The sequence below is a fragment of the Chrysochloris asiatica genome, unplaced genomic scaffold (assembly GCF_000296735.1).
Source record: "Chrysochloris asiatica unplaced genomic scaffold, ChrAsi1.0 scaffold00015, whole genome shotgun sequence".
In the NCBI taxonomy this organism is placed as follows: domain Eukaryota; kingdom Metazoa; phylum Chordata; class Mammalia; order Afrosoricida; family Chrysochloridae; genus Chrysochloris; species Chrysochloris asiatica.
The window spans coordinates 16,194,563-16,207,900 of record NW_006408533.1 but is presented as its reverse complement, the minus strand read 5'-3'; the positions used below and the strand labels follow the sequence as shown (position 1 = coordinate 16,207,900).

The following is a 13,338-nucleotide window of genomic DNA, read 5'->3' as shown; positions in this document are numbered from 1 at the left end:
GGTCTGCCCAGGAGATGATTTCTGATCAAATCAGAGCCGTGAACAGCTCCCAGCCCTCTGGAGAGAGCTTGAAGATGCTGGTCTGGACGTTTGCTCTCAGCTGGGTGCCCATCGATTAAATGGGGGCAGGAGAGGGTCTCTGCCAGCAGCCTTAGAAGCAAAATCAATCACTGAAGCTCTGAGATTGACTTAGAATCTTTGTTGCTAATTCTAAATAAGGCCTGTTCAGAGATTTTTATGACAAATCTTTATTTAAAAACAGGGATTTTCAAATTTGGTGTGTATCAGAATCACTGGGAGGTTTATTAAAACATAAATTGCTGGGTCCAAGCTTCAGTTTCTAATGCAGTAGGCCTGGAGTGGGACTAAGAATTCGCATTTCTAATAAATTTCCAGGTGATGCTCATGCTGCTGGCCCAGAGACCCCACTTTGAGAACCCTTCTTCAAAAAGGATGTCCTCTCTCTGAGAGGAGGCAGCAGGCATTTGGGAACTCATAATTTTAGGATAATGCATCAAAAACATTGCAGTTTTTTTCATGAAATCTTGTAACAAATAGAAGATGTTTTTTCATTTCCCCCAGAATCCCTAAGGGAGGTCTTTAGGTGTCTCTTAAGAGATCCCACAGAAAAGACCTATAGAATCTTCCAGCCTCCTTCCTTTGACAGCTATTTTGTATATCAGCTTTCCACTGAGGGCAAAATCCCAACTCAACTCCTAAGAGCTTGTCTTCTCTCACATGACCACAAAAGACGGCATGCAGAAAACCAGGTGACCAGCTAAGGCAATCAACATTCAGAAATAAAAGGAGAGCAAACGTTTGCAAGCGCACTTTAAGCCTGTACATTTAAAGCTGAAGGCCTCCAAACAACCTGATTGGGGAACTTGTGAATGAATGGTGCAGTTAAAGACATGCTCCCTAAAGCTACAACAGAGGAAACAAGACCATGGCAGAGCAGAGATCACTGTAGTCCATTTGGGGAAATTATGGCACCTGTGGTTTATAAACAGCTTTAGTAACGAGTATTTCAAAACATAGTTCACAGTTTTAAGAAGATCTGTGCTGATTTTAAAAACTAGATTCTATATAATTTGAATGTTGCCTTTTTTTTTTTGTTTTTTGAATATGATATCTATTTGGAAAAATATTTACACTAAATTCTATGGCTGATTTGTTAAGAGTATTTTGAAAGAAAACAACCCCACATGGGAGAGAAGCCCCAAAGAATGGATTCTCCTGGTGTGTTTGGTTCAAGTCGCTGCTCACAGAGACTTGGCACCAAATGCAGGCCAAGCACCCTTTTTGGTCTTAGGACTCTGAGTGTACACACTCAGGAACCAAATCCTTCAGGACAAGCGACTAACTGCAAGTGGTTGTTTTTTTCCAATTGCTGTGGGAACAAAAAAAGGGTACAGTGTACAACAAACGGTTTTGCTAAAATCTCAAAGAATTCAGAAATCAAACCTCTAGCTAGAAACAGTATTAATATTGTCATAGTAGACTGAAAAGATTCAGGGTCATGTGCAAAGGTTGAAAATGCGTGTTAATACTGCTATCATGTGTAACAGCAGTGTGGGGTCAGCCTTTACCAGGAATGAGCCAGGTTACAGAAGATGGAGCTGATAAATTAACTGGAAACGAAAGTCTTTTCTTGTTTTTGTTTTTCCCCTTCTCAAAGCACGCACCTATGAACTACACATCTTAGAACAAAAAGTGAGCTAACTGTGCTATTATCAGCAGAATACATCTTTAGGGGCAGGGCTTTGTCCATGGTGGTTCCTCTCTTCTGTAAAGTTGCTGCCCCGGCTGCTTTCTCCTCCTCTGTGGGATGCAGAGCTCTTCACCACCAGCTTTCATGTTACTTTCATCATCTGTCTGACTATAGCTTGCCTGGGAATAAGGAATGTGTCATTTTTTTAAAAGATGAAAACTGTTCTCTAAATTAGAGTTATGAATCTTAGGATCCCCTTCCCACCTCCCAACACATACACACACACACACACCATGCACACACATACACCCTCGACTTCCTTTCTGTAACAATCAGGAATTGCTATCTTCTGAAGGAAAGGCTACCAAGTCATTTGTATTGATTCTTGGAGGCATCTGATGGTTATAGCAGAACTGGCAGAGCCATTTGTGCTGTCCATTGCACAGGGAGATACGACCACTGACCCAACATCAGAATATCATGCAGACTTAAAAAAAATTCTGCTCTTGGTTGTCCAGTCTCCCTAAATATAAAATTAAGCTGTGCTCGACTTGGCAGAATGGTGTATCATGTGGCCAGAGGATGGCTAAAATACAAACCAAGACTTCAGTGATTCTGGTGAACTCTACAGTCTGAGTGGTAACTATTATGAATATTGTTTATTCAGAAGTGGCTAGCTGAAAATCAGTGTTTTACTCTCTCCACTCTTTTTAATATGTTGATGAGTGTATATTTATCTTCAAACAGGCTCAGAAGCTCTTTCTGAATAGAAGCTGAGTCTTCTATTTTTTTGGCACTCCACCTTCTGCCCATTACCCTTACCCATGGAGGGCTCTGTCTCAGTGAATGGCTACTTGACTTCACATTCATGAAATTGGCTGCAGGACACTTACTTGGTTAAGAGATGCATACACTTGGAGATAATTTCTAGTTTTTGTTTCTTAAAAAAATAATTTTTAGTCTTGTTGCATTGTTAGAAACTCCAAACATAAACAGTTCAATCATAAAAACTGTTCTAAAAATTTCCGTGATAATTCTTGGCTACATAATGTAAAATTATAATAGGATAGGACTAGCTGTAGCAATGAGAAGTCACTAGTTTCTGCAGCCTTTTCTCAGATTTTTTAAATGAACTTTACCAAAGTGCCTGAGTTATTGGCAGGCTGGCTCATGCTAAAGTCCTATGGAATATCAGGTAGGTAGGGTCCAAGATTCAGTAAATATCAGAGTTCACAACTGTTAACAACTTTTTACTGCCAGATTTGTAGAGGAAGATAAAAATGGCCTAAGCACTTTCAAAGTACTGAGATTTCTAGCTTTTAGGTACAAGAAACAAATGCAAATTTTGATCTAGGTGTATGTTAAGGCTTCGTTTTTAAATATATTTTTCTTAGAATTAGCTATTAATGTTTAAATAATATGCAGAATAAAAATTATTGAATTACTGGAGCTTAGAGGAAGAACATGGTATTAAAGGATATAGCTTGCTCCTTTGGGCCTAGGTTTGTTATAATTGGAGTGACTATTTTCAGAAATAGCTCCTGGGAGTTTTTTTCACTCTAATCATGTGGCATAGCACTCTCAAATTCAAGGAAGGGAGAACAGAACAGGTTAATACAATCCCTCTCTTCACATCAAAATAACCTCATAGCTCATAAAGCATATTTTATAGTAGCAATTGTGCCACGATTTTCAATTTTTTTCTTCCTTAATCTTAACCTGAGGCCTGAGACAGGAGGCCAGTAGTATTTGAGCTAAAATGTCTTCATTGCTAATTGATATGTCATATCCCTTTTTCAATTTCACTACTAGAGTTGACAGCATTTATTGTCAATTTCACTACGGATTTAGGAGATTACCATGGGCTCTGGTAGCGTAGTGGTTACGAATTGGGCTATGAACTGCAAGGTCAGCAGTTCGAAACTACTAGCTGTTCCGTGGGGGAAGGATGAGGCTTTCTGCTTCTGTAAAGATTTACAGCCTTGGGAACTCTGTACAGGGTCACTATGAGTGGGAACCGACTCCACGACACATAACTACCACCACCACCATGTTTGGGGAAGAACGTTTAAAGCAGACACAAGTTCTTGGGTCAAAGCAGTCTGATTACTATGGGAGATGCTCATGCTTTGAACCATAATGGGAAGCATCTAAATGGCCATTAGCTTGAGCCAGAGAAACCACGTAGACTTCTGTGGCAATGTAGTATGAGGCATACCAAGTCACTGCATATGAGTGGAGTTTCAACTTTGTTCATACTAGTAGAGAGAACAAGCTAGTTCTGAGTCCTGGAGGTTCCCATATCCTCCTGTAATAATCATGGTGGTGGTTATGTGCTGTAGAGTCTATTCCGACTCATAGTGACCCTACATAGAGTTTCCGAGGCTGTAAATCTTTATGGGAGCAGAAAGTCCCATCTTTCTCCAGTGGAACTGATGGTAGTTTTGAACTGCTGACCTTGAGGTTAGCAGCCCGACCTGTAACCACTACGCTACCAAAGTCCTTATAATAGCCATAGTTGTTGTTGTTGTTGTTGTTATGTGCCGTGGAGTTGGTTCCCACTCATAGCGACCCTGTACATGGTTTCCAAGGCTGTAAATCTTTATGGGAGCAGAAAGCCTCATCTTTCTCCTGCGGAACAGCTTGTAGTTTCAAACTGCTGACCCTGAGGTTTGCAGCCCAATTCGTAATCACTATGCTACCAGAGCTCCTTATAGTAGCCATAGTAGCTCCTACTTATTGAGTTGTTTGTAAAGCAATGACTACAATGGCCATGAATGTAGTACACTTTTCTACATGAAGCTCTTTAAGAACCAGTGAGTACAACTTCCCTATGAGGTAGGTGCTATGATCTGTTATACGGAGGAAACTCACAGATAGAATAATTTACCCAAGGTTATGCAGCCCTTCACTACCATGTGAGTTGGTTCTGACTCATAACATCTCTGTGTAGGGTTTCTGAGCTTGTAAATCTTTATGGGAGCTGAAAGCCTTCTTTTTCTCCCTTGGAGCAGCTGGTGGGCTTGAACTATGGACCTTGCAGTTAGCAGTCCAGTGCTTATTCTACAGTGGTACACCAGGGACCCTTAAGGTTATGCTGCTGGGATGTGGAAGAATCCATACTTGGAACTAGGTTTATTGGATTCTGTAACCAGCGTTTCTGACCACTCCACAAAAATGATCCTGCCAGCCAAGTGTCATTGTCTCTACATTAAGAGAATCATTGAGGGCTACTGACAGTCCAAGACAAGGTGCATTAAGTAGATCCCTGGGGTGGGCTCACAGGCCACATACATACTTTTTTTTTTAAATCAATTGAAATTGTATTGAATTTTACAATGGAGTTTACTCGGCTGTCCCAAACACATAAAGCTGGAGAAAGTTTCCTCTGTGTTTTGATTCTTTTGTTTGCTTTAATAATACATGGTAGTCTTTTGACTTGTGAAGGTCAGAACACTGGGTCTTTGGGATCCTACATGCAGCATGACTTAGGGAGATGGCTCTTCTCTGGTGGTGCTGGGTTACCAGAGATGCTTGGATTTCTTTCCTTCTCAAGAGCTAGAGGGCTGCAAACTTGGATGCTGCTATGGATGGGTGAAGGGCAAGGACAGTGTGACAGTCACAGAGGATTTCTGGGGCCCCTCTAATGTTAGAGCAACTTCTGTGCCAACTTTCCTAATGAATAGAATAGAAAAAAAATCTACTCCTCAAGAATTCTGTCCAAACGTCACTGGCTTATAAATAAATGCTCCACAACCAGGGATAATTCTTTGCAATCTGCAGGGAAGGAAGGCATCTGGCCACAGAGAAACAGCTGAGCAAGAATGACTGTGAATTTACAAGTTGTCAGAACTCAGTGACCAGTGACCACGTGTCCTCCTAAATAAGGCGGTACTTACTTGAGAGGAGAGTGATAAAAGGATATTGCATTCAGCCTTGCAAGCTGACCTGTGGGTGACAAAGGACACAAGAAAGGTGACATGTCAAGTCTGTGATGCAGTCAAGCTGGTGAATTATTTGGCTGAAAGCCATGCACAAAGACAGAGAGAGAAAGTCAGTGAATGAAGAGAGCACACAGATTCATCAAACGGTCATATGCTTACAGGGCACCCAAGGCAACCACTTTGATGTTCTCCGGGACATATGTCTTGAGGGAGACACAGGCCCATTACTTCTTAGAGCCTCTTGACTTCAAGGTCCCTGTCTTGCCCTTGGACCTTGAAGTCATGGGGCATGGGAGGGAAAAGAGAGAGAGAAGGTGATGTCGAAACTCCAAGTATAATCTTAGTCATGAATAGAAGTTCTCTTCATTTGACTCACACCAAGTTACATTCCTAGTTCACTAAAATAAATAAAATCTAATGTTTAATATGGAATGGTGAAAGAAGGCTGTCTGCTTCTACAATTTCAATGGCTGCTGTCACAAACATCCAGAAACATGGATGAGCTCAAAGAGGGAGTCCTAACGGGTGCCTTTAGCAGCATAAACCAGAACATGAATGTTTTAGCCACATCTCTTTCAGGGCAGCAAAGCTAAATGTGAATGCCATCCCTTCATGTCCCTAGAGATACTTGGCAGCTTCTTTCTAGGTCTAGCCCCTCCGTGGATGGGTTGTAGTAGTTACACAGAGAAAGTGCTCTCCGTGGGTCCTGTGTTAGGGGATGGTGACAGTTTTTGTAGCACTGTTGTTGTTAGGTGCTGTTGAGTCGGTTCCAACTCATAGTGACCCTGTATAGGGTTTCTGAGGCTGTAAATCTTTACAGGAACAGAAAGCCTCATCTTTGTCTTAGGAAAATATTTCAAGGCTGAACTTATCAGCACATATGAAGTAGCAGATAACTTGTTCTTCTGGCTTCTTTTTCCTTTACTAACAGAGGACAAGGGCCACAGACAAATGAAAAAGGTGGAGAAAGTCAGATGTCCCTGGGACAGAAAGCCTGACATGATGAAATAACTCACGGGGCCCAGAGAAGAGCAGGTCTGACAGGCAAACCCCAGGCACCCCACAAAACACCTGCAGAGTAAAGGGAAAGGAGACATACAAGAAAGACAAAGAAGGCAGTAGAACCATCTCCTAGGAGAATAATGGTATGAGTGAAGGATTCCATTTATTCATAATTGCATATGCAATTGAGTGAATTCTCAGCTGGGTTAATAAATTCTGGTATGGTTGAAAAATCTGTCCCTCCACACCATGCTGGACACGGAACTGACAGTTCTCCAAACATTTGTCACCCTCCTACTTACCTGTGCCATGAGGTGTGGAGGGAGGGGAAGGGTTACTGTATCCACACTCTCAGCAAGGGAGGCAATATAATTATGCTTGTTCAATTTCCTTGTGCCTCCCTTTTTTTCAATCTATGAGGAAACATATATCTTTCTTAAGGATCCCAGAGGAGTCTGAACTGTGGTTAATCACTGTGTTTCTCTTAGTGCCACAAGGCGTCTTTCTGCTTTCCGGATCAGAGTGTAGACAAGCACACAGTGAGTGCGTGACCGCTGTAGAGGAAGCATTTAACACGGTCACTCTCCAGAGTCCCTGGAATAAGGGGCACACTCTGGAAATGGAGTATAGAGGAAGGAGACGGGCACTGATCCTGTAAAGACCCAGCTAGAAGGCTGGAGTGGGCATGGTGGGGGTGAGCCCTGGCTCCCAGGTACCTGATAGGCTTCATCCTGCAGCTTCTGTTTCAGGTATTCCTCCATCTTAAGCTCATTTTCCAGCTGGTGAACCGAGTCATTTTCATAGTTCTCCTCCTCTGGTCGCACGTAGGGATCCCCATCTTCAGTAACACTGGAAACAAACCACATTTTGGAGGAAATCTTAGGAAAAAAGTATGAACGGAATTCCTGGGTTAACTAGTTTTGTGAGCACTTTTCCCCTTTCTTAGTTGTTCAATTCACTTTCACATCTGTAGGCTTCTTTTACCTACAAATTGTTGTTGTTGTTAAGCACTGTCCAGTCTGTTCCAACTCATATATAGGTTCCAGCCCCGTATTGGGTTTCCAAGCAGTTAAAAATCTTTGGAAGTATACTAATGGAAGTATTTCTTATATGCAATTCTTCTATGGCTGTCTGGTGCTAATTGATAATCTTGGTTTTTTTCTTAAGGGTCTCAGGGAAAGGCTGGTTTTTAAAATGCTTTTCAGTTTAATAAAAACAAGCTTGTCTTTTGAAGTGATAATAGAGTTTTCCCTGCTCAAACATAACTACAATCATGGGGCTGCTGCAGAGCCAGGCAGTATTTCTTTCTGCTGTGGATAGGGTTGCTATGAGTCAGAATTGACTCGACGGTACTTAACAACAACAACCATTTTCCCAATGTGAGGGCTTTTTAAAATCGAATCAAAGAATACTTTTTATAAGTAGAGTGAGCCTTAGAGTAAAACATACTTAAGACATGTGTTCACGATTACAATAACAACAATATTAAACACACATACACACACACACACTTTATTTTTTTATAGTAGAAGCAAGTCTCAGATTATTATCTAGCCTATACCAGGAAGGTTAATTCTCCAACTCCTAGCTCTTAATCTTAAACATTTATACTATTTCTTAATCTAAAAGATCCATTGAAGTTGTCCAACTCTACTATGAAATAAGAATGAGTTCATTAACTAAAGTGTAACTGCAACGTGTTTGTAAAGCTCCTCATGGGACTGAACGTAAATTCACCTAAATCATAGCACTAAAACATTCTTGGGGTAAGACACAGCTCATGTTTGGACAGTACAGATATTTACAGATACTAAAATATCCTCTAGAAAGAAGAGAGCAGTTAAATAAAGTGCTGGAGTTGGAACTTAAATGTCATCGTTCATGTTTATTTATATCAGTATGACATGCTCATGCTATTTTTGGAGGTTTGGGACAATTCTAAGTGGGCTTGCAAGGCCTCTATGACCTTTCCTTGCCACCGCCTGTGGCCTGTGTTGGTAACAGTGGCCGCTCCCACACCAGGGCCAGCTGAATTGGGCAGTTTAAGCCATAGCCTTGGATTTTAGAATTGGAACATGGAGAGTTCATGTTACTCATGTAAATGTTTAATTATAAAAAGTCAAACATATATGTATTTACCAGACAAAACAGATGACAATTAATTCACCATTCTGAATAACAAACAAAAAAAGCCTAAATAATAGGAAAAGAAAGCCAGCTAAGATTCATATCAGCATCATACTGCCATTTAAAATTACATTCTGACTATTTTGTTTTGGTTTTCTGTTGGGCTACTTCACAGCTGGTTTTTACCACACGTCTGTGTAATCCCACACTATTAACTGGGCTTGAGAGTCAGAACACCAGAAAGCTCTCTGGCTAGTTTCTCTTTTGGGTCTTTGAAACAGACAGTTTAGTTTTCTAGACTAGTCTGCGGTACGTTTCACATCAAGCACTATCACCTCTCTGTTTTTTGTAGTCTTCAACTATCACCTTTTCCACCTTTTGGTAAGGCTTTGCCTGTGGTCTCATTTCCCTGAAAGCCCACTCCTTTCTTTTCCTTTCTCTTTTCTCTTCTCAGTTGGGTCTGCAGGTCTGTCCTAACTTTGCCTTAGTGCTTTGCGTTTCCTTGACTACTTGGAGCTGTCTCAGGTTTACAGAAAAACGGTGTCTCTGTCAAGGTATACAGATCTAATTGGGTGAAAAACTTTGCACAATTGCTCTTTCAAGGATCAGATATATACATGTTGTACCTAATATTAATGAATTGTTCAAGTTGGACTACTTTCTCATGAGATTTATGTTTTTACTTATTTTAACTCTTTAGTCATCAGTTGTCCTCAAGTCAGCTCTGACTCAAGGTGAGGCTATATGTTACAGAGTAGAACTGCTCCACTGAGTATTCTCAGCAGGAATTTTAACAGAAGTGGATTGCCAGGCTTATCTTCTGCTGTACTGCTGGGTGGGTTCAAACAACCAACTTTTACATTAGTGGTCAAGCACAAGCCATTTGCACCACAAGTTGCCTTTAAGTAGATTCTCACTCATAACAACCCCATGTGACAGAGTAGAACTGCCTCACAGGGTTTTCTAGTCTGTAATCTTATGGGAGCAGATCACTAGGTCTTTTTCCTGTGTGTTTAAAAAGTCAACATTTCAGTTAGCAGCTGAGCACTTACACATTGAGTACCATGGCTCCTCTTGCATCAGCTAAAGCTGACATTCAGACCGTTGTTATGGAGTTGATTTCAACTCCCAGCAACCCTGTAGACCTAATAGAACCGCCCACAGATTTCCAAGGCTGTAATCGTGGGAGCAGATTGCCACATCTTTCTACTGCTACGTGACTGATGGGTTTGAACCACTGACCTCTGAGTTAACAGCTGAGTACTTAACCACTGTGCTACCACAGCTCCTTCTTGAAAGGCAGGGAGCATTTTTTTCTCTTTAACTTTTTATTGTGAACTGAGTAAAGGCTTATAGAGCAGAAAATCAGTTTTATAGTCAATCAATTATGCACTTTGTTTCATCTCAATGACTACAATGCCCTGGTGTAAAGTCACTTACTTAGTCTCCTTCCTCTCTTGCTGCTACTCCTCCTCCTTTCCCAACCCCTCGGAATTTTGTCATTGGGTAAGTGCTGCTCTTTTGATCTCAAATGGTTGACTGTGCCATGGTGAGGATATCTCACTAGTGTTGTTGTCTCCACTGTATACTGATCTATAGCTTGACTGGAAATTGAGCCACGGGGAATGAGTTTAGTTGCAGACCTGAAGGGTGACCAAGAGCCATAGTTTCGGGGTTCTGCTAGTCTATATGGTCAGTAAGTCTGGTCAATTTTTGTGGTTTTGGATTTTGTTCCACATTTTCTTCCACTCCATCCAGGACTTTCTAATGTGATCCCTTTCAGAGCCGTTGGTAGGGGTGGGGTGGTAGCAGGGGCCATCGTGTTCTGGTCTTAGGGTCATGGAGACGGATGTTCACATGGTTCATTAGTCCATTGGATGAATTGTTTCCAAGCATCTTCAATTTTCATCACTCTTCTTTTCTCCAGACAGGGAGGAACACATTAGGTAGCCATTCATGTGCTCATGGAGTCCTGGTGTGGCACGTGGGTTAATGCGCTGGACTGCAAGGTTGGTTTGAACTGCAAGGTCAGCAGTTCAAGCTCACCAGTCACTCCTTGGAAATGCTATATAGGGTCTCTGTGAGTGGGAACCGACTAGATGGCACTTAGCAACAAAAACAACACCATGAGCTTTTAAGATCCTTGTTGCTATTCACAAAAGATATAAAACATTGTTTTGTAGACTATTCTATGCCAATCAATTATGGTGTCCCTTAATAGGGTCTTTTGCAGAGCAAAAGTTTTTAATTTTGAAGAAGTATAGTTTATCAGTTTATTTTTTTATGTGTTCTTGATGTCAAATCTAAGAACTCTTTGCCTACCCCTAGAAGATTTTCTGAAGATATTCTCCTATGTTTTTTTCTAAAACTTTTACAGTTTTATATTTTACATCTAATGTAAATCAATTTTGAATTATTTTTTATAAAATACATATGCCTTAGGCTATGAATGTAACATGTGTTTGGGGACTATGTTAGGCTAATTGACCAAGGTGTTGGGGAGCAATTTTTATACTATTTTGTGTATAGTCAAGCAGAGAAAATTCACAAGAGCTATTTCCTGGACTAAGTTACTGATTCTCCCGTAGGAATTGTAAGAGGTGGGGACAGGGGTGGGGGAAGTAGAAATGGCCTATTTAAATGTAGCTCACTTCTGCCTCTTCTGGCAGGCAAGGAAACTGCAGCATTCTTTTCCAGAATATGGGACTAAGCAACCGTGTTTTCCTTTTTTTATGCTCCCTACTCTAGCGTAGTGGTTACGAATCGGGCTGCGAACCTTAAGGTCAGCGGTTCAAAACTACCAGCCGCTCCGCGGGAGAAAGATGAGACTTTCTACTCCCGTAAGGATTTACACCCTCGGAAACCCTGTACAGGGTCGCTATGGATCGGAACCGACTCGACGGCACTTAACAACAACAACAACAACAGATGGCTCTGTTACTAAGACAATAACTCCAAGCAGAAGACACTCACATGTCACTGTGAACGGTGCTGGTGGCAGCTGCACTGTGAATGTATCCAGGTTTCCGGGCGTGGATTTGTGCGAGAAAAGCCTTTTCAGAGGTTGGTGATGGAACAAGATCCTCAAAGTGAGTCCTTGCAAATTCAGAATCCACATTACTCTCCGTTTCACTCCCCAACTCTATCAGGTACAATTGAAGAAATAAAAAATGGTTTGTTAAGTTTGATGATCCATAAATAAAGAACTAGACATACTGTAACATAAATCAACTTGTGTCACATACGATATTTACCAGTTATGGTAGTACATGAGCCAAATAAATGTTTATATATCTTTTTAAATGGGACTTGATACTGATATAACATCATTTGGTTTATAGCATTTTCTTTTAGATTTTTGAAATGTTATTAGAAATGTTTGTCTCTTAATAACTAATATAACTCCTTAAAATGTCCCTTTTATGTCTCTAGAAAAATCTTAATTAAAGTAACTTGTACTTTTGTTTAATATTACTGTAAGTTAGGAAATACTGAACATTTAACATTAAAATACTTAATATTTTAAAGAATCATAAAAGTATAAAGTGATAGTACTTGAAATTTATACAAAAAGAATAGCTTATTAGTCATCTTTGCTAGGGCATTCGGACTATGCCATTTTCATGGTGTGTTAACTCTGCCATTTTATCCTATTCTGTGATTCTTAATGTAAAACAACAGCAATGGTTTTTAATTAATTTGCTTCTAATTACAGAGGCTTTAAGAAATTTTAATCTAGGATTTTTTTTTTATATTCAGATTTTATTTCTGAGAATTGTTATAATTTCATTATATGATCACAGTCATGCTAGACAAATATCTTGTGAAGTCTGTCTTAAGGAATATGAGATTTATTAATTAGTAAAGTATTATTTATTTACACATTTGTGCTGTAAAGAAAGAGTCAGGGTAGTGTAGTGGGTTATGAGTTGTGCTGTTAACCTGAAGGTCAGCAGTTAGAATTTACCAGCTACTCTTCACAGAAGAAAGATGAGGCTTTCTGCTCCTGTGAAGATTTACAGCCCTGGAAACCCTATACTGGGTCACTGTGAGTCGAAACTGACTCCACATCACACCATGCTGTAAAGAGGTTTAAAACTCCATGTGGTATTAGTAGGAAAAAGTTTCCTTCAATTATGCCCTACTCATTTTCTTGCAAGATCTTTCCTTTTGTTGATACTACTAAGATACATTTCAGTTGAATCTCACTCAAATAATGCATTCCAAAATACCATTGATTACATTAGCAAGTAGAAACCTGGTGTGTCACTGTAGGATAAGCACTGAACAACTAACCCCCAAGGTGAGTAGTTCAAACCCAAGAGCAGCTCCTCGGAAACTCTATTCAAGGATGCTATGAGTCAGAACCACTCTACAGCCCTTAACAAGAACAACAACAAAAACAACAACAATAACATTAGTAAGAAATTGGACTCTAGAAAATAGCATGTCACTTTGAATCACGCTATCAGCACTGGACTGCAAACCGTAAGATCGGCAGTTCAAACCCACCATTTGCTCCTCAAAAACCCTGTACAGAGTCATTCATTATGA

The 13,338-nt window shown here is 40.4% G+C and overlaps 1 protein-coding gene across 5 annotated transcripts in view; it reads right to left on the bottom strand.

Moving 5' to 3' along the window:
• Positions 1-1,584: 1,584 nt before the first annotated feature.
• The window catches only part of DTNA (dystrobrevin, alpha), a 523,318-nt gene continuing 511,564 nt past the window's right edge, over positions 1,585-13,338 (bottom strand). For 3 of the 5 annotated variants that reach the window (XM_006835059.1, XM_006835053.1, XM_006835055.1), the window contains 3 exons: positions 11,758-11,926; positions 7,374-7,506; positions 5,642-5,659 (listed from right to left, as the gene is read on the bottom strand). In XM_006835059.1, coding sequence (XP_006835122.1) covers positions 5,642-5,659; positions 7,374-7,506; positions 11,758-11,926 — 320 coding nt within the window. Of the gene's footprint in view, positions 1,891-5,609; positions 5,660-7,373; positions 7,507-11,757; positions 11,927-13,338 lie in introns of those variants that run through there. The other 2 variants (XM_006835060.1, XM_006835054.1) reach the window with 2 other exon arrangements.